Source organism: Cnephaeus nilssonii (genome assembly GCF_951640355.1).
Source record: "Cnephaeus nilssonii genome assembly, chromosome: 12".
Lineage (NCBI taxonomy): Eukaryota > Metazoa > Chordata > Mammalia > Chiroptera > Vespertilionidae > Cnephaeus > Cnephaeus nilssonii.
The window spans coordinates 81651597-81679522 of NC_137083.1; the positions used below are offsets into that span (position 1 = coordinate 81651597).

The 27926-nt window shown below is 47.5% G+C and overlaps 1 protein-coding gene across 3 annotated transcripts in view; it reads right to left on the bottom strand.

Annotated features, from left to right (window-relative positions):
• ESYT2 (extended synaptotagmin 2) overlaps positions 1-27926 on the bottom strand; it is a 71019-nt gene that overhangs the window by 37442 nt on the left and 5651 nt on the right. For all 3 annotated transcript variants that reach the window (XM_079786680.1, XM_079786679.1, XM_079786681.1), the window contains exons 2-6: positions 8510-8551; positions 6126-6260; positions 4980-5056; positions 3430-3502; positions 3141-3230 (exon numbers count right to left, since the gene is read on the bottom strand). In XM_079786680.1, coding sequence (XP_079642806.1) covers positions 3141-3230; positions 3430-3502; positions 4980-5056; positions 6126-6260; positions 8510-8551 — 417 coding nt within the window. The remainder of the gene's footprint in view (positions 1-3140; positions 3231-3429; positions 3503-4979; positions 5057-6125; positions 6261-8509; positions 8552-27926) is intronic.

Here is a 27926-nt window from a genome sequence, read left to right on the forward strand (position 1 = left end):
CCCTTTGGCAGCCAGCCTTGCTGCAATCGGAGCCTGTGGGCTGCGGGGGAGGGCCCGAGAGGTGCTCCATGCACCTCATGGTGACCGGTTGTTGGGTTGTTTTGGTCATCCCTCACTGCCCTCCATGCCGGCCTCGTCACCCCAGCAGCCTGCCTGATCGGTTGTGACGGCCCCTGGCTCTTCATATATATATGCAAATGGACTTTTCACAGCCTCCTCCTTCTCTCAGCACTAGAACTTTCCTTGTAAATTAATACTATGATGTTATTTTTAAGGTAAACACACCTAGAATATCCACACTAACCTAAGGAAGAGTATTACTAAGTTTTGAGGGAGATTTAAAGATTTTGATTCTGAAATTAAAAAAAAAAAAGGGAGCCCTTCATTAAATTGTTAAAAATTCCTTATAAATTATAAATACTCAGCAATTTGCTAAAGGTTAGGTTTCTTTATACATATTAATAAAAATTTCTTAAATACACTGGCTTTTATACAATTTGTATGTGAAAAACAACATGGATATAAAACCTTTTATGGATCTCATTTCTCAAAATTTTAATAAGTTAAAATTTAACACAAAAGTTCTTTAGTAGCTTTTGAATTTCACCATGTCCTGTGCATAGTCCCCCCCTAATCTGAGGAGACTATGTTCCAAGACCCCCAGTGGATGCCTAAAAGGATGGCTACCACTGACCCCTGTATATACACTACGTTTCCTCATGTCAATACCTATGACTGGCCAGTTGGCTCAGCTGGTTGTGCATCATACTGTGCAGCGAAAGGCTGCCAGTTCTGAACCCTGTATATACTATGTTTTTTTCCTGTATATAAATACCTATGAGCCCGCCGGGTGGCTCAGCTGGTTGGTACATTGTCCCTTGAACCAAAGATTGCAGGTTCGATTTCTGGTAAGGGCACATACCTGGATTGTGGGCTCAATTCCCAGTCGAGGAAGCAACAAATCAATGTTTCTCTCTCACATCAATTGTTTTTCTCTCTCTCCTTTCCTCTAAGAATGTCTTCAGGTGATGACTAAAAAATACAAACCTATGATACAGTTTAATTTATAAGTCAGGCACATTAAGAGGTTAACAACAATAATTACTCGAATACGGGCACTATGACAGCTGATCTGATCACGGAGACGGTTACTAGGTGACTAACGGGTGGGAGCTATGCATCCTGGAGACCTGGACAAAAGATGATTCATGTCCCAGGTGGGACAAAGCAGGCCAGCATGAGATTTTATCACAATGCTCAGAATGGCGTGCAATTTAAAACTTATGACTTGTTTATTTCTGGAATTTTCCATTTAATTATTTTCAGACCAAGGTTGACCACAGGTAAATGAAACCATAGAGAGTAAATCCGTGTATAAGGGGGGGGGGGGGGGGACTATAGTCATTACAATACGTTCAAAATAAGCCCATTATTTAAGCAATAGAAGGCAAGTGAGAATAATAATGTTAGTGGAAATAGAAAGTAAAGATACTTAATTCTTTTTGTGTTTTTATACAGAAAAAGTACCACTTATAATTTGTCTAGATAAACCCAACAACAATAATTTGTATTTAGTTATTTGCATCAAATTATACAATAAAGATTCCCATTTTAAACTACACATGATAGCAATGGTGCCTCCGAAGGGCTCATCTAAGGGAACAAAAGGGCATTTGTGAAGAGCTGTTTGAGAAACAGATCAGTTCATCCATCAGACGCTTACTGAGCTGTGTGGGGACAGACCTGCTGTGCTTTCCAACAGGTCACAAGCCATGTGCCCCCTGCACAGGACTGTGTGGGCCGAGGAGGAAACTGACCACCTCTGTCCTGGAAAGGACAGCCAGGGCTGAGGGCAGCGTTCTGGACAAGGACAGGTGAGGGGTGATGTGGTTGTACTATCCCCCGATTACAGTGCTGCCCTGCGGTTGGAACTTGGATCCTCATGGGGCAGTGCCCGGAAAGGAGGACAGAGACCCCATCTAGACCACGATAACTGTCTGCACCAGAGACTACCCCGGGGTCAGTCTGCGCCTTGGGAAGATGCCCTAGTGCTGAGCAAAGCCTACTGAGCACAGAGCTGAGTCGAATGCCATTCAGAGGCTGTGGACCCATGAGGAGGAGCCATGTAGGGGAGGATTCACCAGGAGAGGGAGGAGGCTCCTGAGGGGAGGAGCCTCGGTGAGGAGGAGCCCAGATAGGAATGATATTTTTGTGGCTAATAATATGTATTGACTACTTATAACAAAAAAATGGATTTAGATACAAATCTAACCATGTGAAGTGATAACATTTATTATGGTTTATCCAAGTGTTAGAATATAATTGAGTAAAAAGAATCTTTATGGCCGTAGCTGGTTTGGCTCAGTGGATAGAGCATCTGCCTGCAGACTGAAGGGTCCCAGGTTCGATTCTGGTCAAGGGCACATGCCCAGGTTGCAAGCTCAGTCCCCAGTGGGGGATGTGCAGGAGGCAGCCGATCAATGCTTCTCTCTCATCATTGATGTTTCCATCCCTCTTTCCCTCTCCCTTCCTCTCTGAAATCAATAAAAACGTATTAAAGATAAAACAAAACACCTGAGAAGATTCTTTAAAAAAACAAAATAGACTCTATGACTTTAACCCTTCATCCACTAACTGCAGTTTGTAAGCAGGCTCTGGGTCAGGCAGTGCCAAGCGTGACGGCAGCTCTGCCTGTGGGCAGCAGTGAGGACGGTGAGGGCAGCCTGTCGGCAGGCTGGGCTGGGTGCAGGCTCCCGGACTTACTGGTTTGGGGACTTGGGCAGATTAGACTCAATTCCTGGTCAGTAAATGGAAACTATGTGGTATTCACTATAGAGAATGAGGCGTCATTGAGCAAACACCTACAAATCATACTCAGTGACAATGTTAATTACAAACTACACTAAAAAAAGCAGTCTATTATTTCCAAATTTTTGTAACAAACATTCTTTTTATAGTCAGGAAAATAAGCTGTCTATGGGGAGAGACGAAACCTCCGCTAGGGCATAAAGTGGTGGGAACTTACAGGACTCACGTGTCAGAGGGAAGAAGTGAGCTGCTCCTTCACTGTGTGTATGTCCAATATGTTTATGTTCTTGTCAGTGAGAGGGCAGACAGACACGAAATAAACATCAACTTACTGGCTTCCTAAGGAAGAAGATAGACAGGGCTCCCACTAAGGGCATGTCTCCAATCAGTGGTTCCAGGATCACTCGCATTGTGCCATGAATCTAAGTGCAAATGGAAACCAAAACATGTAACAGCCAGTCCCTGACGCAGGACGGAGATGCAGATGGCCCCGTGCTGCATCAGGTAGACCCTGCAGAAAATACTTAACTTCAAAGAAATTCCTGGTTAATAAAAGTTTTGCCACTTTCTTTTTAAATAGAGCATCGAAAATTTTAGAAGACTGAAATAAAAAAACCTTACCTGTATACTTTGCACACCGGCTCTACAAAAATATCGCTTGATCTCCAAATCAATCTCACAGTTTCCTACAAAACTAGCAAAGAAAAAGTTCTGTATTACATTCTCCTCATCACCACAGACTTGCAAGGCATATACTAGTAATCTGACGAAAATAATAAACAGTGAGTGATCAGCACAGGCTGCAGGCACAGCTGCGCCCTGGTGTGGCCGCTTCCCTGCCGGGCGGCAGACACACTGCTCCGGGGAGGCCTCCGCAGGTTACGGGTTTGCTACAAATATCCCTTCCCACATGCAGGCCAGAGCAGCGCCTCCATGGAATGTAGTTTTCATCTGTTTTATAAACAGCTATGTTTGTTTAAAACAACACAGTGTGGATTATCTGCTCCCCAGGCCTAAGAGAACTAACAGAGCTCAGGGACTTTGATGTGAAGATCAGAAACACAGCCCTAGCCAGTGTGGCTCAGTGGATAGAGCGCTGGCCTGCAGAACAAAGGGTCCCGGGTTCGATTCCAGTCAAGGGCACGTACCTTGGTTGCAGGTTCCTCCCCAGCCTGGACCCTAGTTGGGGTTCATGCAGGAGGCAACCAATTGATGTGTTTCTCTAAACACATCAATGTTTCTCTCTGTCTTTCCCTCTCTCTTCCACTCTCCCTAAAAAAATCAAAGGAAAAAATCCTTGGGTGAGGATGAAAAGATTAGAAATGTATAAAAAAGTATCTGTTTGAGGCATCATTTTTCTCACTGATTAAGACATTTCAGCGTGGCTCAGTGGTTGAATGTCGACCTATGAACCTCCAGGTCATTGGTTCAATTCCCGGTCAGGCTGGATCCCCAGTGGGGGGCATGCAGGAGGCAGCCGATCAATGTTTCTCTCTCATCATTGATGTATCTATCTCTCCCTTCCTCTCTGAAATAAAAAAAAAAATTTTTTAAAGACATTTCAATCATTAATATGAAAAACATGAACGAGTGTGATGTGGAATGTAAGACTTGCATCTGTGTTTTTTGTTGTTTTTTCTTAATCCTCACCTGAGGATATTTTTCCCACTGACTTTTAAAGAGAATGGAAGGGAGGAAGAGAGAGAAAGAGAGAAACATCGATGTGAGAAAGATGAATTGATTGGTTGTCTCCCACACATGCCCTGATCAGGGCTGGGGATCAAATCTGCAACCCAGGTACATGCCCTGACTGGGAATCGAACCCGTGACCCTTTTGTGCGCAGGCCGATGCTCTAACCACTGAGCACACTGTGCAGGGCTTGCATTTGTTGTTAACACAACCATGAAATGGCAGCTGCCTTTTGGGTGGAATCTGTACGAATTGACCTGCAACCCTGGGCTCCAGGTGCAGGAGGTCACGCCCGACCTGAGAGTGTCTGCACGAGGCTTGCTGAGCGCTGCACAGAGTGTCTAAGCACCTGAGCACAATAATTGGGTCTTCATCAAGATTTTAGCCCAACCCCAACATCAGGTACATCCACCTTACGGGAATAGCTAAGTGACACTATGTCATCAACTATGACACAAACAGAACACAAATAAAAACTTACCTAATCTGAAGGTCCAAAATAATTTGCCTTTTGTCCACATTTTCAGTGTATACCTTGACACCATTGATCCTGAGGGGCTGGAGCGAGAAGTGGTTTATATTCAATGCAGGGATGGTAAAAACACAAACAACGGCAAAACAGCCAAATGGCGAAACCACCAGGCGGCACCGAGCTGAGGAGACGCGCTTGGCACAGGCTGCGGGAATCACAACTCTGCCCCAGGTGTGCCAACCGGCTCGCTATCAGCGAGTTACTTCACCTGTTCTTCAAGAGCGGACGAGGTTATCGTGAAACCACAGACATGAGGAACGTGGTCACAGGTTCAAATCCCTGTCAAGAGCACGTACCTGGGTTGTGGGTTCACTCCCCACCCCCGTCGGGGCGAGTTCAGGAGTTCTATATGTGTCTCTCTCATATAGAAGTTTCTCACCCCACCCCTCCACTGTCTCTGAAAAGCCATGGAAAAAATACCCTCAGATGAGGATTAACAAAACAATGTATAGACCTTAATTAAAAAATACTTTTTTGCTTAAAAACATGCTGTCATTGGTGCCAACGGACTTGCTTGCCTTAGGGTTGACACATACCTTCAATTTGTAAAAAAACTCACACTATCTGCAAAGTGCAATAAAGCAAAGAGCAATATAATGAGGTATGCCGGTAATATTATTCCAGTAACAACACCTATCTATCCCTTCCCCTGTGTGACTAAGGTGATGCCTACAAGACTGGCACTGGAGTCTTTACTTGTTTTAAACAACTTGAGGGTAAATACCTCATGCCTGTTGTCAACTTCTGAACCTTTAGTGTGAGTTCACGTGTCAAACTCCTTTCCAACAGAACGGATTGTTGAGAACTGTGCAAAGGTGATTCTGACAGAAGAGTGTGGGTAGCAGGACAGGCTGGAGCTAAGGGAAATGCCCCAGTGAACCTGAGCTGGCCAAAGACCGCCGTGGACAGATGAGGGCAGGTGAGGACCCTGACAGGCCAGGCGAGGGCACCACATGAGAGGCAGAATCTGGAGGAGCTGCACCACCCACCCCAAGCCCTTCCCCGGGAAATAACAGGGAGAAGTTTAACACGTCTTTTTTATTTCCACAGCAATCTGATGTGCACACAGGTGAGGGTACTTCAGAAGAAACTGACCTGCTGACCCACGTCAACTCTCGTGAAACTAAAGGTGCTGAGGTGGGTGTTTGCTCCCCGCACAGCTGGCTCTATGGTTTCTCGAAACAACTTCTCTATAAATTGGCAAATGAAAGGCCACATGTGTTTTACAGTCTGAAAGGAAAAAGAACTCATGTAAGACAAAACATTTTAATACACAATGTACTTAAGTCACGGTAAAAATTATGCCCCTTCAGCTTATCAGAATTTTTTAAAATTAAAGGGATGGCCTTTTTGTTATGCAAAAATAAATACAATTTTAAATTTTAAAATGTATGGCAACAATAAACTACTAATTAACTATATATTGCAGGAATTAGTTATTCTCAGCACATTTAATGATTGCTACAAAAGGCTGAGAAACTATGCAGGCCAGAAGGGAATGGCAAGAAATATTCAAAGTGATGAATAGCAAGAAACTACAACCAAGATTACTCTACCCAGCAAAGCTATCATTCAGAATTGAAGGTCAGATAAAGAGCTTCACAGATAAGAAAAAGCTAAAGGAGTTCATCACCGCCAAACTAGTATTATATGAAATGCTGAAAGGTATTCTTTTTTTAAAAAAATGTATTTTGATATTTTTAAAAAATATATTTTATTGATTCTTCAAAGAGAGGAAGGGAGAGGGATAGTTAGAAACATCGATGAGAGAGAAACATTGATCAGCTGCCTTCTGCACAGCCCCCAGTGGGGATGTGCCCGCAACCAAGGTACATGCCCTTGACTGGAATCGAACCTGGGACCCTTCAGTCCACAGGCCGACACTCTATCCACTGAGCCAAACCGGTCAGGGCTGAAAGGTATTCTTTAAGAAGAGGAAGAAGAAGAAAAAGGTAAAGATAAAAATTATGAAAAACAAATACATGTCTATCAACAAGTGAATCTAAAAATCAAGTGAATAAAAAATCTGATGAACAGAATAAACTGGTGAATATAATAGAATCAGGGGCATAGAAAGGAAGTGGACTGACAATTCTCGGGGGGAAAGGGGTGTGGGGGGTATGGGAAGAGACTGGACAAAAATCGTACACCTATGGATGAGGACAGTGGGGGGGAGGTAAGGGCAGAGGGTGGGGTGGGAACCGGGAGGAGGGGAGTTATGGGGGGAAAAAAGAGTAACAATTGTAATAATCTGAACAATAAAGATTTATTAAATTTAAAAAAATTTTACAAAATCAGAAAATCCTGTGGTTTCAACTCATCCTATCTAATAAAGAGGGGATATGCTAATTGACCATCATGCCATCACAAAAATGGTGTGCCCACAGCCAATAAGGAGAGAATATGCTAATTGACTGTCACACTCTCAAAGATGGTGGCGCCCACAGCCACAAGATGGCGTCGCCCAGGCTGGCAGGGGGGGGTTAGTGAGGGACGACCAAACGACTGAACAGCAGGCTGCGTGGGGCAACCAGGCTGGCGGGGGGGGGGGCAGTTGGGGGGGACCAGCCTGGCAGGAGGGGCATTTGGGGGCAACCAGGCCAGCAGGGGGGGCAGTTGGGGGCGATTCGGCTGGGATGGGGGGCTGTGAGAGGTGACTAGGTCAACGGGGGGGGGGCAGTTGGGGGTGACCAGGCTGGCAGGGGGGGGCAGTTAGGGGCAATCAGGCTGGCACACAGAGGCAGTGAGGGAGGATCAGGCTGGCGGAGGGGGTGGTAGTTAGGGGCGACCAGGCAGGCAGGCAAGTGATTAGGAGCCAGTGGTCCAGAATTGTGAGAGGGATGTCTAGACCGGCAGTCAGACATCCCCTGAGGGGTCCCGGATTGGAGAGGGTGAAGGCTGGGCTGAGGGGGACCGCCCCCCCATGCACGAATTTCATGCACCAGGCCTCTAGTTGCTAAATAAACTGCTAGAACTGTAGAGCTTTTAATAAACATTAATGAGTTTTCCTCAATGATGGACTACCTTCCCGTGCTGCAGGGTGACCCCTGTCTGCACAGCTCTGAGGATATCACATAAAACATGAGGGAACAGAGATCCACTTCAAACTAGACTGACCTAAAAACAGAAGCTTTATAAAAAAATTAGATAATTATCTATTACTAGGATTGTTGGGAGTTATTTGTTCTTCATAATGTTTTCAATACTTTTGTGTACGACTATCATAAAACAGGCCTGAGCAGTGGACAGACGATGGGAAAATAAGACAGAAGGCCAAGATACGACTATGAATAGCTCATTAATTTTCTCACTGTTTAGAAAAGGAAAGTAACGTCTCATTTATGACTGAGCTCTTTTGGGAACAGAAGGCAAATCCAAAGGAGTTCACACAGTGTCACTATCCCAACTCCCAAATATGGAAGGATGCATCCCATCCCAATCCCCACCGCCAGCTGGTGTTTGGGATACTGCTCTCTTACCTTATTTAGCCATTCTGCTCTCTCAGTGTCTGGAAAGTGAACCTAAGAGGAAAGCACATGGATGTGACTGACTCTGCCACGTAGGCCACGCTGTTCTCATTGTAGGCCTACTGTTCACATACACACTCTTTAAACACCCTGCCCCGAAGCCTGGAAAATGGCCACGACGGGACACTGGCTGTGGGGCACTCTGCTTTACATTCTAAGAACAGCTGCAGCAGAAGCATGGAAGGTCAGCAAATGCCCCCACCCTCCCCACAGCCTTGCTGTCCAGAGGAATTGCGTGGGGATCTGGAACATCCTAACAAGCATTTCAAATGGAGCCTTTCTACAGGATCGTGGGGCTCAGCACTGTCCCGTGTTCCAGAGACCTAGACCAAAGCCCTCAAAACCCCACTGGCGTGCTGCTGTCGCCCACGTCTCCCTCCCTTGGGCCCCGGGCTGGGATGGGGAACCGGAGGTGGGTGGTGGCGGATGTGGCCCCTTTCCCAGCGGGGCCTCGGGCCAGTGGACAACCTCCCACGCCTCGTCCCTCCCCTCGGCCAGCAGGCCCAGATCAGCCCGGTCCTGATTGGCCCTGATCGCCAGCCAGGCCTAGGGACCCCACCCGTGCACGAAGTCATGCATCGGCCCTCTAGTCCTACCTAATAAAATGGTAATATGTAAATTACCATCACTCCGCTACGCCCACGATTGGGCCAGAGGGAGGCGCAGGGGGCGGGACTCGGGGTGGCCGGGGTAGCCGATTGGGCCGGCAGGACGCTGAGCTCGCGTCGCCAGTGGCGGCGCGAGCTCGGCGTCTGGGCCATGGCTGTGCTGCGGAACAGAAGGGGCCTCTGGGGCAGCGAGCCCACGTCCCGCAGCGGACCATCAAAAGCGGGGGAGCTGGGTGCCTGTCTGCTCCGGCACCAGCGGACAGGCACCCAGCTCCCCCGCGATCGAAAGCGGAAGCGTGTAGGGGGGCCTCTAGTATTACTATAATTACTGTTTGGGCGCTACTGTAAAAGTCAACCCAAGTCTACAACCTCTGCACGCTGTCACTGCACACTAAACAGTATCACAGGCAGACATTGTTTGACCACCTCTGCCACAGGCACAGAACGGGCCACTGGATGAGAGGGCCCGGACGGCGGTCCGTGACATCAGTTCTGGAAAACAAAACTGCCACTCTACTTCGTCAAGAAATATCCCACATGTCCAGAGTCCTTTGATAGAATTACAGCAAGATGAGTTTAATCTGCCACAAAAGCCTTCCTTTTACCTTTTTCAGATCCTTTCTTCTCAGAAAATACTAGTAAATAACAGGATGTGTCCATTCTACCTTATCCCCAATAAACAACTGGAAAACCATGTGAAAACGATGGCTGTTCCTCAGTCTGCAGCTCAGCGGGAGCAGACACCAGAGGTCTCTCGGCCGCCCCAGCGTCTGCGATGGACAGCCCTGTGCCGTGCCCAAGCGTCAGGACGGTCTCCGGTCCTGCAGACAGGCTGGGCTGCACCTCTGCCCAGCGAGCAGGGGTAAGTGGTCGGCTCCTCTCTGCTAACTGGTCGGAACAGCTATGAATCCTACAAGCCTCAGGGAGACCCAGCTTCTCTGCACTCTCTGTGCACAAGGATTTCCTTCCTCCTCCTCCAGAGGGCAAAGCCTGTTTAGAGTGGCTTTCATTTTTTTAAAAAAGATTCTCTGTGTGTGTTTAAATATATTTTTACTGACTTCAGAGAGGAAGGGAGAGGAAGAGATAAAAACATCAATGATGAGAGAACCATTGATCAGCTGCCTCCTGCAGGCCCTGTGTGTGTGTGTGTGTGTGTGTGTGTGTGTGTGTGTGTGTTTTAATGTTATGATCAGGAAGCATTTTATTGCTCCTCCAAGTTTAAGAATTTTCACTGATAGAAAATCAACACTTTCAGAAAACCGCCTGCATGACCTTGTTCAGCTGCTGAAGCTTGGTTTTTGCAGACACATCAACATATTTCTCTCCAGTACGAACAATCACTCCACCCATGATTGACGGATCAATCTTAACTTCCAATTTCAGTATTTGGCTTTTGCTTAGGAAGCTCTTCATGACCATTTAATTCAGAACAAGGCTTCTTCCTCCAGAGATGCAGTGGTCACTGCATGGCATGCTCCCCAAGGCCACTCGTCGCATTCAAAAGGGGTACTGTTTTGAGCCAGCAACTTGATCAGGTTGGATGGGAGGGTGTGGCTTTTCACTGAACGCTTTACATAGAGATCTGTACTGGACAGCCGTTCTGGGTTCCTTCAAGATTTGTGCTGCTCTCAACAATTCCTTTCCTACTTGCTCCAGTTTACTCTGTTGGATGCAGTGGAATAAAGAGCAGTGGCCCAGTGCCCTTTGATAGCACACGACTGAACAGGTGGTCTCACAAGTCTGGCAAACGGCTGACCACAGATGTGCTGAAGCATCACACCTGTTGGGGGAGCCCAGACACTGCCGGGGGAGCCTGGACACTGCTGGAGGGAAGGGGGCTGGACACTGCCGGGGAGCCTGGGCATTGCCGGGGGAGCCTGGACACTGCTGGGGGGGTAGGGGGCTGGACATTGCTGGGGGAGCCTGGTCACTGCTGGCAGGGGGGAAAGGGGGCTGGACACTGCCAGGGGAGCCTGGACACTGCCGGGGGAGCCTGGACACTGCTGGCAGGGGGGAAAGGGGGCTGGACACTGCCGGGGGAGCCTGGACACTGCCGGGGGAGCCTGGTCACTGCTGGCAGGGGGGAAAGGGGGCTGGACACTGCCAGGGGAGCCTGGACACTGCCGGGGGAGCCTGGACACTGCTGGGGGGGTAGGGGGCTGGACATTGCTGGGGGAGCCTGGTCACTGCTGGCAGGGGGGAAAGGGGGCTGGACACTGCCAGGGGAGCCTGGACACTGCCGGGGGAGCCTGGACACTGCCGGGGGAGCCTGGTCACTGCTGGCAGGGGGGAAAGGGGGCTGGACACTGCCAGGGGAGCCTGGACACTGCCGGGGGAGCCTGGACACTGCTGGTGGGGTAGGGGGCTGGACACTGCCGGGGGAGCCTGGACACTGCCGGGGGAGCCTGGACACTGCCCGGGGGAGCCTGGTCACTGCTGGGGGGGTAGGGGGCTGGACACTGCCGGGGGAGCCTGGACACTGCCGGGGGAGCCTGGTCACTGCTGGCAGGGGGGAAAGGGGGCTGGACACTGCCAGGGGAGCCTGGACACTGCCGGGGGAGCCTGGACACTGCTGGTGGGGTAGGGGGCTGGACACTGCCGGGGGAGCCTGGACACTGCCGGGGGAGCCTGGACACTGCCGGGGGAGCCTGGACACTGCCCGGGGGAGCCTGGTCACTGCTGGGGGGGTAGGGGGCTGGACACTGCCGGGGGAGCCTGGACACTGCCGGGGGAGCCTGGACACTGCCGGGGGAGCCTGGACACTGCTGGGGGGGTAGGGGGCTGGACATTGCTGGGGGAGCCTGGTCACTGCTGGCAGGGGGGAAAGGGGGCTGGACACTGCCAGGGGAGCCTGGACACTGCCGGGGGAGCCTGGTCACTGCTGGCAGGGGGGAAAGGGGGCTGGACACTGCCAGGGGAGCCTGGACACTGCCGGGGGAGCCTGGACACTGCTGGGGGGGGTAGGGGGCTGGACACTGCCGGGGGAGCCTGGACACTGCCAGGGGAGCCTGGGCATTGCCGGGGGAGCCTGGACACTGCTGGGGGGGAGGGGGCTGGACACTGCCGGGGGAGCCTGGTCACTGCTGGCAGGGGGGAAAGGGGGCTGGACACTGCCAGGGGAGCCTGGACACTGCCGGGGGAGCCTGGACACTGCCGCGGGAGCCTGGTCACTGCTGGCAGGGGGGAAAGGGGGCTGGACACTGCCAGGGGAGCCTGGACACTGCCGGGGGAGCCTGGACACTGCCGGGGGAGCCTGGTCACTGCTGGCAGGGGGGAAAGGGGGCTGGACACTGCCAGGGGAGCCTGGACACTGCCGGGGGAGCCTGGACACTGCCGGGGGAGCCTGGACACTGCCGGGGGAGCCTGGACACTGCTGGGGGGGGAAGGAGGCTGGACACTGCCAGGGGAGCCTGGACACTGCCGCGGGAGCCTGGACACTGCCCGGGGGAGCCTGGACACTGCTGGGGGGGAAAGGGGGGCTGGACACTACCAGGGGAGCCTGGACACTGCCGGGGGAGCCTGGACACTGCCCGGGGGAGCCTGGACACTGCTGGAGGGGGAAAGGGGGCTGGACACTGCCGGGGGAGGCTGGACACTGCCGGGGGAGCCTGGACACTGCTGGGGGGGAAAGGGGGCTGGACACTGCCGGGGGAGGCTGGACACTGCCAGGGGAGCCTGGACACTGCTGGGGGGGGGAAGGGGGCTGGACACTGCCGGGGGAGCCTGGACACTGCTGGGGGGGGAAAGAGGGCTGGATACTGCCAGGGGAGCCTGGACACTGTGGGGGGGGTCATACCCAAGCAGGAAGAGCAGCCTTGGTTGCTCTGAAGAACTGGGTTCTGGTACACTTCTGAAAGCCCATAACCGGTACCCTAAGTGCTGTGCCTCACACAGAGAAAGCTCTGACTAACCCTATTTCCTACCCACTTCAAACCCAAGCAAGGCTCATAGACTGGGGTCTTGTTTGGGAGCCCACATACAGAAACTGTATGCAAACCAGCTTGGAGACCAAACCATTAGAATTTCAACAGAGTCCAGAAACCATGAAGGTTAGTCATGGCATCAGGGGTCAGTAAGGCTGAGCTCCTCAAAGCCTCTTGTGTCAAAGGGGGAGGAGGAGGTGAGGGAAGGCCGACACCGACGCCCTGTTCCTTGCACGGCCAGAGACCAGCGTCCTGGAAGACCCGCGAGGGCAACGAGTCTTCACACCCAACTCCACCGTGTGCAAGAATAAAGGTGTGCCGCAGGCATGTGCAGGTCCTGTCGCGTCCACTATCTGACAATGTACACACAGGAACTAACAGTGTCCACAGTCACAGGACACCTCCCCAGCGGCAGGAAGGGGATGAAGGCCAGACTGTGTGCCCATGCTCTCGGCCACTTTGTCACTGAGGACGAGGCAAGGCTGTGGAGACAGACAGTCCACCGAGCCCACCACGTTCTCACAGGGACACGCCAATCAAAGAGTGAAGCCTGAAGCTCAGATGACGTGCCTTAAATTGTACGAGGTTCTGGTGACAGCCAGAAGTAGGAAATTCTGTGTTTAACAGTGATCTAGTTACCTAGACTCCAGAGGTTAAATACAGTACAAGTCCTGAAAGAGCTGATAAAGCCCAGCAAACATAATAGCAATTCACACTAAAACACTTATCAGACCCGGTCTTTCACCCAAGACTACAAGAAGGATTTCAAGACTGGTTTTACTTAATATCCACACTCTTCACATGAACGGGCTCTGATTAGTAGTAATATCAAAATTCCCTATGCATTCACCCTGGGACCCAGCAACCCCCTCTCTAAGAATGTGCCCTAGAAACAGGCTGGCCGTGTGTGCAGCGCCATGTGTAAGAGCCAAGCCCAGGAATGACCCAGCAGCCACCCGCAGTGGGCCGTGGACAGCCGTTAGGACACGGCGGCAGTGCTGCCAGCAGTGAAAGGACGAGGAAGGCGCCATCAGAGCATTTTCCAGGTTTGTTTGGATAAGGCTATGGAAGAATTTCCAGGGCCTGTTTTAAAGTGAAAATACAAAACGGAGAGAACCATGTACTATAGTCCAGTGGTCGGCAAACTCATTAGTCAACAGAGCCAAATATCAACAGTACAACGATTGAAATTTCTTTTGAGAGCCACATTTTTTAAACTTAAACTTCTTCTAATGCCTCTTCTTCAAAATAGACTCGCCCAGGCCGTGGTATTTTGTGGAAGAGCCACACTCAAGGGGCCAAAGAGCCGCACGTGGCTCGCGAGCCGCAGATTGCTGACCACAGGGCTATACCATTCATCTCACAAGAGGGGAAGAGTGTGTGTGTGTGTGTGTGTGTGTGTGTGTGTGTGTGTATGTGTATTAATATATGCTTGTAATTTTTTAAAATAAAAAATTAACAAAAACTTAAAAAAACTGTTTACCTTGGGGAGGGAGAGGACATGGTAGGAGAGACAAGTATGGAAGTCAGGGAATGGAATCTAGTCGACCCTCAACCCACATTAATTTCAGAGTGCCAAAGAAAGAGTATGTGGAAACTGAAGAAAGTAAACCTGTTACCAAATCTTAATTTTGTTCCACAATGTTTACAATCAGCTTCTCACCAATATATATGCATAAACATCAGCTTATGTTCCACAAAGCAGAATTTAAAGTACTAAAAACATCACAAAGACTGGGATATACAGGAGAAATAGAAAATAATTTTCTAAATCATATAGAAATGCATGAGCACTTATCACTTGATTTCAAATCTTAACCTTTCAACTAAAAAAAGAAACAAACAAAAAAAAACCCCACTAAATATCCCTTGTAAGTCCACTTATAAAACAAGTTTTCATATTTATTTATATTGGCTCCACAAAGTCAAAGTAATCAGTTTGATTGTTCAAGTTTTGATTATATTTAAAAGTTGACACTACCCAAGAAATCTTTTAAATCTTATCTTAAAAAGAACAAAGGCATACTTGGGATTCTAATATGTTGATATTACCAAAGTTGTTTTGCTTAGAAAAAAATTAAATATGCAAAGACAGAACATTAACTGTATGCCAGGAACTCTACATGCAATATCTTGTTTCATCCTCACAACAACCCTCTGAACAATTAGCGGCTCATCTAACAGGTAATTAAATAACCTGTTCAAAGTCACAGGGGAAATACGCGGATCAGACCCAGAGGGCTCTAAGGTGCCCGTTAAACCTTGCTGAGGTATAAAGGATGAAACAAACTTACACATAAGTAATATTTTCTAGTTAAACCATGTTTCCCATTTCTGAACATTAAAAAATAATATGGGGTAACATTTAAAATTAAATTTTTCACACAGCACCCCCCTGAAAATGATGTCAACAGCACTTGTGTGGACTTAACCCCAGCTACAGGCAGGACAGCAGGTCGTCACGGGGAGCGGGCATCCTTTAAAAATCCACCTGCAGCATAAATCAGTGCTGTCCACGCATTCCTTCATTAACAAAATCCAGGACAAGGCAACCCATGTCTGGGAAAATATGAAGATACATTATCTTTTACACCCGAAGCATTAACGACTTAATACCTTCAAAAAAAAATGGATAAAATGATCACTTTAGAAACCAAATGTCATTAAACCTCAAATAATAAACTGGTCTATCAAGTTCATTTATTCGTATTTTTCCTTGTTCCAAGAAGGATTTCAGCTAGGCTCATGTCTGCATAGTTCTTTAGGTGCTCATCTGAGAAAAATAAACAAGAGCTGGTTTGGCTCAGAGGTTAGAGCGTTGGCCTGAGGACTGAAGGGTCTCAGGTTCCATCCCTTTGAGGGCACAAACCTCTGTTACTGGCTTGATCCCGGTGCCTGAAGGCAGCCAATTGTTGTGTCTCTCTCACATCAATGTTTCTAGCTGTCTCTCCCCTTCCCTTCCACTCTCTCTAAAAATCAATGGAAGAAATATCCTCAGGTGAGGAGTAACCAAAACAAACAAACACCAGCTTCTTAGTGGAACAATGACCGGCTCCCTGGGGAAGAATTCTTCCACATCTTGGGGAGAAGGAAGGAGGAATTCAATTGACCTGATACAGCAATTTTGAGTGTGTCCTCTGAGCCTGGGGATGGGCTTGGGGGTCCCAACTAGCACAGTCCCACCTTCTAGCTGGGCCTGAGGGCCCTGCCTCACCAGCCGCCCAGAACACCCGAGGGAGGATTGTCCCCTCATCATCAACCCCCAAACACCAACCTTCCTACACCACAACATGAAAGTCGACAAATGGACTTATGCGGCAGGATGAGCTGCCACTGCTCACTGCTGCCCTGGTTGCAAGTTTCATGGGGTCCCTCAGAGTTCAGGACATACCTCCAGTGAGGGAAGAAGCGGGGGAAGGGAATGGCATGGCGTGTTCCCCAGAAGGAGAGCGCGTGCTGGGTCCTTTGTCAGGAGGGTTTTTCTCTCTCTCTTGCGGGCGGGCGGGCGGGGATCTCAGGGGAGGTCTCGGGGAGGGCGGCAGCAGAATAGTCATCAGTTTTCCAGGGGTGCTCTTTCAGGGTCATGGTCTCTAATGACTGGTCAGTGCCAGGGCAGGGCCTCGTTACTCACTGCAGCTGGTCCTGGTGTTGCCCACCTGGTTCTGCTCCTTTCTGGGCCTGGAACTGAAATACCACTGAGGCCTAGACGTTCTCTCGGGAGGTGGCCGGTACCTGCTGTATTGCTGGGCCCGTGTGTCCAGCTGCCTGTCTGTTCCCCATTCCTCTTGTCCTGGCTCACCGGCCGGCCTCGGACCAATGAGACACCTACAGCTCTCTACACGACGCTTCCATGCAGACAGACACAGGAGCACGGTGTGTGTGGCCTGCTGACATAAGCTGGAGGGGACCTGGAGAAAGTCATTACAATTTCCACATATTGTGTAATTATGTGTATTAAATAATGACAGTGGCCAAAACCCTCAAATAAAAGGATTTTTTTAAATTTTAGCTCTGAGCCATTGGCACTGTGCATGCTACCTCTCTGTGGCACACAGGGGAGAGCTCTGAGCACTCCCACAGGTTCGCTGTTAGAGTGCAGGAGGGGAGAAGGACTCAAATGTAAATTGGTACCAACATAAATGTGTGCCCGCTGACCTTTTTATACTTAAACTTCTTTACCCATTTCCCATAGGAGTAATGTAAGCCATCTCTCTCTTTCCTCAAAACCCCCAATCCCAGTCTGCCCCCTCACCTTTTCCATAGCTTCAGGGTACAAGGAAAGTGGAAAAACAGGGTCAAGAAATCTCAATACCATGCTTTTTCCTAAGACATGGGATGCTTTCTCCTAACAGCTACTTCTATAGAGAAGAAAGTATTCAAGGTTTAAAGGGTGGGAGAGAATGTCTCTCTCAGAACCTGTCAATCCTGGAATAAAATGTTAACAGATGGTCAGATTACTGCTTTGTATGGCAAAAAGAAATTGCACAAAATAACTAGGTTTCTCTATTTCAAGTCTACATAAAAGTAGATAATCAATTCACGAGTAAATAAAGCAATTAATCTTTTTCAAAATCCAGTTTCATTTCCTCAATGGTGTGTGACTGCCTCACGGGAACGGACTACTCTGTACCTGTGAGGACACAGCACCAACAATGGGAGCAAAGACCCTGAGCACGGGCCAGGGCTGCAAATCGTCTGGGTAAGGCTTTCCTACTAGGAACACTTTCAAAACTCCAGGTGCTTTTTATGTGAGAAAAACAAGAAATTCCACTGGGCCAGTGGTCGGCAAGCTCATTAATCAGCAGAGCCAAATATCAACAGTACAACGATTGAAATTTCTTTTGAGAGCCAAATTTTTTAAACTTAAACTTCTTCTAACGCCACTTCTTCAAAATAGACTCGCCCAGGCCATGGTATTTTGTGGAAGAGCCACAGTCAAGGGGCCAAAGAGCCGCATGTGGCTCGCGAACGCAATTTGCCGACCACGGCTCTAGGGAATCCGAAGGAGCAGTAACATCCCTGCAGTCTTTATCTGAGACCACAGGTAGTGACCACGAACGGCCTCTCCCCTTTAGGTGCCGACCACAGCGACCAGTCAGGGTAAACTTGATGCTTTCTTCTGTCGTCTCAAACTAACAGTTCAAAATCAGAACTGGCTGCTGGCGAAGGAGAGCTGGCTGAGCGCCGTGCAGAGCCGCGGAGGCCGGACTCGGCTCCTCCGGGCTCCGGGCGGCAGGAGTGGCAGGGGAAGTACGCAGGTGCTGCTGACAAATGCTGTCTGCAGAGCGTTCAACTTCAACAATTCGCTGCTGTCTCTTGGCGGTGTGATGACCCGCCCAGTTTTGTCACTGGGGAAGGAGTAAAAGAAAAATTAAAAGCGAGGGCGTATTTATCCCAGCGTCTCTCCTAAAAGTAACAGAGCTGTCCGAATGATCTGGAAAGCAATTATTTCTAGTTCTCTAAAAGAATGGGCACGTCTAAGGAATTTTATGGAGGCCTTCTGTAATTCCAGATAACGTACCTGCGATGCTAGAAGTACTCGGCACCCACCCACTTGTCTTTGAGGGGGGGTTCCAGTGTCAGTGCCTGTGTGGAAGGAGCCTAAGCCAGGACTAACACTCAGTGGCACAGGCCACACAGGGCACATCTTCACTTTACCCGACAGAACCATCAACATCCATCCCTTGATCACAATATTAAGGTCAAGAGACTCACTTACTACCTTACTAACGATGCACGTCTACAGATATTTTTCAAAGACTGAAGCATATTTTTTAAATTCTAAAGTCATTTAGACATTCTGTAACTGCTAACAGAAAGAAAACTCATATATTAGGCAGTCTTGATTTAAGGTGAGCTTCTGGCATGAGTTCCATCGATCTCACAAGTTAAAATGAGTCCAAGAACAGGAAATCTGTCTTCTCATCTCCTTTACTAAAACACGTAAGACAATCTGGTCGTTTGTCATTTTAAATCCAAATCAAATGCTACTATTCAAATTTCCATACTTAGGTTTTAACTGGAACGAACTAGATTAGCGATTTTCAATCTTTTTCATCTCATGACACATATAAGCAAATCACTAAAATTCTGTAGCACATTGAAAAACATACTTTCTGCCAATCTGACCCAAAAAAATAGGCATTATTTTGATTGATTTACAAAATAATAATAGTAATTACCTACCCTTTTGGCTCCAAAAAAAAAAATCAGGTGCCTACACTTGCGTAAGGATTTCTGGGACCAATAAGATGCAACCCTATTATATGACTTACATATTTATGGTTCAAAACAGGGCGTTCACACCAGACAGTTATTGTTGTGTTGGCTGCTGTCACTTTTAAATTTGGCAATCTCAGGGAAAAGAGGTAGTGCCCTTTTGGTCAGGTATGCATCTTAAAATTCTTGGAGCACATTGGCTGAAAATTGTGGGAATACAAGACAGATGTGTAATTGTAGCATTGAAGTAATTACACGTTTTCTATATTGTGTGAAATTAACCCAGCTTTGTTCTACTATAAAGAATAGAAACTATATGAGACTGAAGTTGGGGTTAAAATCCTCCAGAATTATAGAACCAACAGGAATACCTAACACCTACATGGATTCAGAGGTCACATGTTTTAAATTTTACAGTGAAATTTTTCATTTTTAAGAAATCAGTTTAGCCCTGGCTGGTTTGGCTCAGCAGATAGAGCACTGACCTGTGGACTGAAGGCCCCGGGTTTGATTCCGGTCAAGGGCACATGCCTGGGTTGCAAGCTCGATCCCCCGTAGGGGGCCAGCGGGAGGCAGCTGATCAATGATTCTTTCTCATCATTGATGATTCTCTCTCCCTCTCCTTTCCTCTCTGAAATCAATAAAAATATATTTGTAAAAAATCAATTTGTATGATATTTATAAGAGCTTAATATTTATCCTCGCATACAGACAGTAAATATCTCAAGACTTTTAAGCAGGGGTCCTCAAACTTTTTAAACGGGGCCAGTTCACTGTCCCTCAGACCGTTGGAGGGCCGGACTATAGTTTAAAAAAAACTAGGAACAAATTCCTATGCACACTGCACAGATCTTATTTTGAAGTAAAAAAACAAAACAGCAAAAACACCCGCATGTGGCCCGCGGGCCGTAGTTTGAGGTCGCCTGCTTTTAAAAATTAACTCAGAGAAATGTGCCAACTTAAAAACTACTTGTGCCCAGCCACCGTGGCTCAGTGGTTGAGCCTCAACCCAGGAACCATGAGGTCATCAGCTCGATTCTGGTCAGGGCACATGCCAGGGCTGTGGGGGCATGCAGCAGGCAGCCCATCGATGTTGCTGTTTCTCTCTCATCGATGTTTCTCTCTCTCTCTCCCCCTCTCTCTTCCTCTCTCTAAAAATCAATAAAAACATATTTTTTTTAAAATCGACTTGTTTCTCCTTTTATTTGTATACATGAAGAACAATAGGTAATCAGGCATTTGAAAACATTAGGACTTTTTCTCCTGAATATAATCATTTACCTTGACAGGATTTTGGGAACAAGATTTCGGTACATACCCCTTGATGTTGATTTGTCATTAACTGGGATCATACAATACATCACAGCCAGGAGGCAGACATGACATCTACCGATGGCCACATCTTACACAATGACAGCACAGCATCGCAGCAGGGAGATGGCCACCACCCACCTACCTGGCATTTAACATCTCTCACAGTCTGTCATCTATCTCTCTACCATCTCTCTGTCATCTGTTTATCAAACAAGCAAAGTCACAAAGACCCCAGACTATCTGCCTCATGCCATGGCCTGTCCAGAACAGGAGCGTCTATGAGACAGAGCGACTCAGAGCTGCCCGGGGCTGCTGTGAGAAATGTGGAGGCATGGGCAGGGTGTAGTAGAGATGGAGGGAGTCTTTGGGAAGATACAAATGTTCTAAAATGCGATTCTGGTAATAATTACAGTCTTGTGAATATACTGAAAACAGTAAGCACAGCCCTCCAGACTTCTTGGTTTAGCCCACAGTGATGGATTTCAAACTTTTGGTCTCCCAAACTGTAATTTTTGGTTTTTGATAAAATTGATAAATTGGTGGTTTTTTGAGCCACCGAGTTTGTGGTATTTTGTTACCGTGGACCTAGTGCAGGCAGCAAGCAAAGACAGGTTGTAATCTTTCCCCTCTTGCTCCATTCACTGTGAAATTACAATCTACAGGTAATGTCTTTGAAAACTATCCTTTGTACACTCCCTTATTTCCCCCAATATAAAACTAAAATCTGAGGCCCTGGACGGGTGACTCAGCTGGTTGGAGTGTCATCCTGTACACCAGAAAGGTTTCGGGTTCGATTCCCCAGCAGGGCACATACCGAGGTTGAGGATTCTATCCCCAGTTGGGGCACATATGAGGCAATTGACTGATGTTTCCCTCTCACATTGATGTTTCTTTCTCTCTCTCCCCTTCCTCTCTCTGAAATCAATAAACATATCCTTGAGTGAGGATTTTTAAAAAGTTAAATTTTTAAAAACACAAAATCTGACTCAACTATTAAGTAAAAATCAACCCTTTCTATTAGCTACTGGATAGATTTCAAAATCTTAATGTATGTGAAAAGTAACTAGAAGTGGTATTGTAATTTTTGTTTTGGATTATTTGGGTTTTTGGTTTAAAAAACCCAGTCCTCAGTAACTTAGAAAGTATTAACAGATCCTATGCATTCACTTGCTAGGCATTTAAATGTTAACAGCACAGCCCTAAACGGTTTGGCTCAGTGGATAGAGCTTTGGCCTGTGGACTGAAAGGTCCCAGGTTCGATTCCGGTCAAGGGCATGTACCTTGGTTGCAGGCACATCCCCAGTGGGGGATGTGCAGGAGGCAGCTGATCGATGTTTCTCTCTCATCGATGTTTCTGACTCTCTATCCCTCTCCCTTCCTCTCTGTAAAAAAATCAATAAAATATATATTTTTTAAAATAAATAAATGTTAACAGCACAAATACGATTTCAGTAGGCAGTTCACAGCAATAATCTATACTAATAAAAGGGTAATATGCGAATTGGTCACAACGCCCTGACAGTAACAACCGAACAGCAGGCTGCGTGGGGCAACAAAGCCGGCAGGGGGGTTAGCGAGGGACGACCAAATGAATGACCAGTAGGCTGCGTGGGGTGACCAGTCCAGCAGGGGGGTTAGCGAGGGGCAGAGGGGGGCAGTTGGGGGCGACCAGGCTGGCGGTGGGGGGGCAGTTGGGGGCGACCAGGCCAGCAGAAGGGGCAGTTAGGGCGACCAGGCCTGTGGGGAGGTGGGGGGGAGTTAGGAGCGATCAGGCTGGCAGGCAAAGGTGTTTAGGAGTGATCAGGCTGGCAGGGGGGGGCAATTAGGGGCAACCAGGCAGGCAGGCAGGTGAGCAGTTAGGGGCCAGAGGTCCTGGGTTGTGAGAGGGCAGTTGGACATCCCCTGAGGTATCCCGGATTGGAGAGGGTCCACGCTGGGCTGAGGGGACCCACCGCCCCATGCACGAATTTCATGCACTGGGCCTCTAGTGTATAGTAACAGCAATGCAGGGCAGGAGCTGAGGCGGATAAGAGAAGCACTGGGCAGCAGGAAGCTGGCAGCAACACCAGGAAACTCAGAGGGCGCACTGGCCACATGGAGCACTCACCTGGAGGCACCACTCCCTGAGCCCAGTGCCAGCCAGCGCAGCCTCCGAAGCTCACCCGGGAAGGCTCATTTCAATGCCTATCTAATGAGAAGCAAACCAAGGTTCTAAAAGGTGTGCCTGACCCGCACAAGCACAGGCGTCAGGAAGGGGCTCTCGGACAGAAACCTCCACCTACCAGACGCAGAGCCGGCTTCCTGTGTGTGCGCCTGCGCAGTGACGCCTCATGCGTGAGTACCAGGCGGCAGCCTGTGCCTGTGGCACGGACGCCAGTCACATGGCCGTTACTATCTTGTAGGCCATCTCCAAAGTAGTTGGAAGGACAGCGCTACTTCAGTGTGAGGTATTTCTCCTGCTAATAAACCTCAACATCCCAGCTCAGCCCAGAGGGAGAAAAGTATTAAAGCTGTGAGTCCACGCAGGAGAAATGCTTTTCTTCTAAAGATGACTTACATAAGAGGAGATCTGGATATATCTACCCATTTTAACGACCATACCATTCAAATCAGCCCTAGCTGGTTTGGCTCAGTGGGTAGAGTATCAGCCTGTGGATCGAAGAGTCCCAGGTTCAATTCCCGTCAAGATCACATGCCTCCATTGCAGGCTTGGTCTCCCGCAAGAGGCAACCAATGGATGTGTCTCTCTCACATCGATGTTTCTCTCAGTCTCTCCCCTCCCTTCCATGGTCTAAAAATCAATGGAAAAAATATCCTCGAGTGAGGACTAACAAAAAACAAACACTGCCCTCCAAGGCTAGACTTCTGCTTATAAAATTATCATGCTACTCATGAGTTCAAAAATAGTTCCTATATCCTGGATCTGAATACTATGAATATTAGCTCAAGCAAATAATCTTTCATAACTTGAAAAGAGCAGAAAATTAAATATCTCAAACTCTATAGTTATATCTTTTCTGAGCACAGAATATCTAACAATCTTGTTCTGGGAATTTGTCCACCAAACATCATTTAAATAAAGCACGGCCTCCTGTAAGGTGGTTAATATTGCAATAACAAAGTCATATTTCTTTTTCTTTTTTTTTTAATATATTTTTTATTGATTTCTTACACAGAGGAAGGGAGAGAGAAAGAGAGTTAGAAACATGGATGAGAGAGAAACATCAATCACCTGCCTCCTGCACACCCCCTACTGGGGATGTGCCCGCAACCAAGGTACGTGCCCTTGACGGGAATCAAACCTGGGACCTTTCAGTCCACAGGCGGACGCTCTATCTACTGAGCCAAACTGGTTTCGGCTAACAAAGTCATATTTCTAAAGAATGACAATGTCCACAATGTAATGCTTAATGAAGATGGACATAACACACACGTGCATGCATCCATATAAAGATTCAGAAAATCACCAACATGTTAATAATGGTTATGACTAGTTAGTGACGTTTTCTCTTTATTCTTCTCCGAAGCTTGAAACATTCTACAATGAGCATACATTCTTCTCATACTGGGAAAAAGTGTTTTTAAAACCTATCTAGCTATAACATAAGAAATAAAAATCCAACTGCATGTTTATTAAAAATAGAAAGATAAGGGGAACTTCACTAAGTGACTGAACAAACAAAAGAATCCAAAAGCCCAACTTTTATGGCAGGTTTACAAACACAAAAGAAAGCCGCGAGCACCCTTGGTCAACTTCCAGGGTTATCACTGACTCTCGGTGTGTCCCCGGGCACAGAAATTAGTTATTTTAAAAAGGAAATTCCTGCTGCTGACAGGGTGCACTTGACATGTGCTGTTACTTTGCATAGACACTGTCATCAGACAGCCTTCTGTGAGCCACTAAAATCGCATCAGACAGCTCAGTGGTTGGAGCGTCAGCCCCAGACCAAAGGGTCTTGGGTTCAATACCCAGTTATGGGCACATACCTCAGTTGCAGGCTCCCCAGCCCTGGTTGGGGTGCATGCGGGAGGCAACCACTGATGAGTCTCTCTCCCTCTCGCTCTCTCTAGAAATCAATGGGAAAAATATCTTTGGGTGAGGATTCAAAAAAAAAGTACATGAGCCCGGCCAGCGTGGATCAGTGGTTGAGCGTCGACCTATGAACCTGGAGGTCACAGTTTGATTCCTGGTTGGAGCACATGTCTGCGTTGCGGGCTGGATCTCAGGTAGGGAGCATGCAGGAGGCAGCCAATCGATGATTCTCTCTCATCATTGCTGTTTCTACTAGTATCTCCTGTAGAGAGAGCCTGGGAAGGCGCATGAGCTGACTGTCGGCTGAGTCCAGTGGCGTTGGCAGAGCCACATCCTGGAACCGCACCTTGCCAGAGGTAGGTATGTTGTCGGCCTGACCTTTAGCTCAGGTGCCAGGGTGGGTTTCATTATCTAAGTTCAGCCAGGCGCCAGGAACAGACACAATTATCCAGGCTCAGCCAGGAGTGACAATTACAAAGAAGCCACAAGAATGGAGAATTGCCGCTTGATCTTTAACCATGATTTCACATGATTTCCTTTGTCTTAAACTCTAGTAAGACTTCCTGGTATCACACTGTGTATAGTGAAAGCATTGCACTAGCTCTGGGCCACTGTCTCTCTCAGAGGGCAGCGTCCCTCCTGGCCCCAGCTTTCCCTGCTGTCTCTGTGTCTCTCTCTCTCTCAATCCCCCATTGCCCCTTCTCAGGACTCACCTGCTCTCCAGCTGTGCTGGTCACGGTAAAGAGATAAAACTTATAATCTCCCTCTCCCTCACCCTTCCTCTCTGAAATCAATTAAAAAAAAAAAAAGCATGAAACAGGGAACTCAGGGCTCAGAGGCACCTGTGAAGAGCAGTCGTAAAGTGCCTTCCACAAAGTAGGCAAAGACAGAGCATGAAACTGGACTCTGAGGCATAGCCAGATCTATAAGCCCAAGAACAGAGTTCATCCTCAGCAACAGAATCTGTTTTTATCAGAGGCTGATTTAAAGAGTTGGCTATTACCTTTGTAAGTGTATAAAATGCTCTCAATATCATAATTTTTAAAATGAACATACCGTTACATCAACTGAAAGGCCTAAGGTAAATTGCCAGCTTGTAAATTCTTGAGTTTAACACCTTGTCTTACTCATGTTTGTGTCTCTAGCACCTGGAACATAGCAATACCTGGAACATAGCAAGCGCCTAAAAAATGTTGGCTGAGTGAATAGATGAATCAAAGACTGGTTTGATTTATTTAAGAAAAATAAATGAGGAAGAAAAACCAGTGACAGAAAGACCAAGAGAAAACTTGTAAATAAAACATGTTAAGTGGAAAGGTATTTCCATTAACATTATCTGTGTAAGGACTAGGCCCCACCCACTTCCAAAACAACAGGAGGTGACCGTGTTTAAGGCACAGGAGGAAAAGTGTATTGGCAGGAAGGTGGCTGTGCCTCCCGAGACCTCAATGATGCAGAGCACAGCATCCAGCAACAACCTTGGCTGCACATTTTTTGGCAACTGAAGCAAGATGAGAACTCTACTGCATTGCACAGGGGTTCCATTTTCTGATTTCACAAGCTTAGTTCTGAAGACGTCACTCTCTCTCCTCCTCCAACGACCAGACACTCTATTCCACCACTCAAGAGTCCTTTCTGTACGCATGCCCAGGGCGGACTCCCTGTGAACCGGGAGGGCTGCCAGTCTGGGCACATCCACTCCTCAGCCCTGGGTTCTGAGTAAGTCCCGAGCCTCGTGCAATACTGGCACATGCCCTGACTTCCCAATCCCAGTAGAACGCCACGCCCTTCTACTCTGAAATGTCCGCAAACGTGTCTCTATGCACCCCTCACCCTAGGGCGGTGGTGGGAGGGCTTGTCTGGAAGAGAGCACACTGAGGCGGCAGGACCTCTGTCCGTGCCCAGATCTTTAAACGCAGGAAGGAAACTCATCGAGGCAGCACAGTGTGGCAACTACAAACCATTTAACAAAACATAATAAAATTCAAAAGACCACAAACAGTGCATTCTAACATCATGCTATATTCGAATGTATCTAAAATAAAACAAACCAACTTCTCAAATAGACATAAGTATGTACTGATAACCTTGAATTAAAGGTAAGAGTTTAGAATAACTCACAGAAAAAAACACATTTAGGCTGTTTATATCTACAAAGCATGATTTCTTTTTGTTATTCAATTAGAATTTGTTTGTTTAGCCAATATAATAATGTTTAAAGTAACATTAGGTCTAATGTAAAAATATTTACTTATTACTTTTTAATTCCTAAGCCCACTCCTTAAATATTCTCTAAAATATGAATGTCTCCAAATTTAAGTTGGAACAATAAATTTTTTTGAGAGAGAAAAACACAGACACATCTATTTGTTGTTCCACTTATTCATACACTCATTAGTTGATTCTTGCGAATGCCCTGACCGGGTATTGAACCCGCAGCCTTGAAGTATTGGATAGATGCTCTAACCCAGTGGTCAGCAAACTGCGGCTCGCAAGCCACATGTGGCTCTTTGGTCCCTTGAGTGTGGCTCTTCCACAAAATACCACGTGCGGGCGCACACATACAGTGCGACTGAAACTTCGTGGCCCATGCGCAGAAGTCGGTTTTCGGCTCTCAGAAGAAATTTCAATCGTTGTACTGTTGATATTTGGCTCTGTTGACTAATGAGTTTGCCGACCACTGCTCTAACCAAATGAACTACCAAGCCAGGGCGGTATAATCATTTTTAAAAGTTTTAATAGTTTTAGCTGGAATTCTATAAGCAAGAAGGTATGCATGGCTTTATTTGAACTATAGTTAGTCACCCTTTTCACTTACTTATTTTTAAAAGAAATCCAATGCCTACATTTTTAACAGTGCTATTAAGATATAATTCAAATATCATACAACTCACTCATTTAAAGCTTACAATTCAATAGTTTTTAGTATAGCCCTGACCAGTTTGGCTCAATGGATGGAGCGTTGGCCTGTGGACTGAAGGGTCCCCAGTTCAATTCCGGTCAAGGGCATGTACCTTGGTTGCGGGCACATCGCCAGTAGGGGGTGTGCAGGAGGCAGCTGATGGATGTTTCTCTCTCATCGATGTTTCTAATGCTCTATCCTCTCCCTTCCTCTCTGTAAAAATCAATAAAAAATATATATATATTTTAAATAGTTTTTAGTATAGTCACAATGTCTATTCAAGGTTCAGTGCTGTGAGCAACATAGAAATCATGGAAAGTATAGAAAAGAGAAGGTTCATGAGGCCTAACAAGAACACTAAATTACTAGT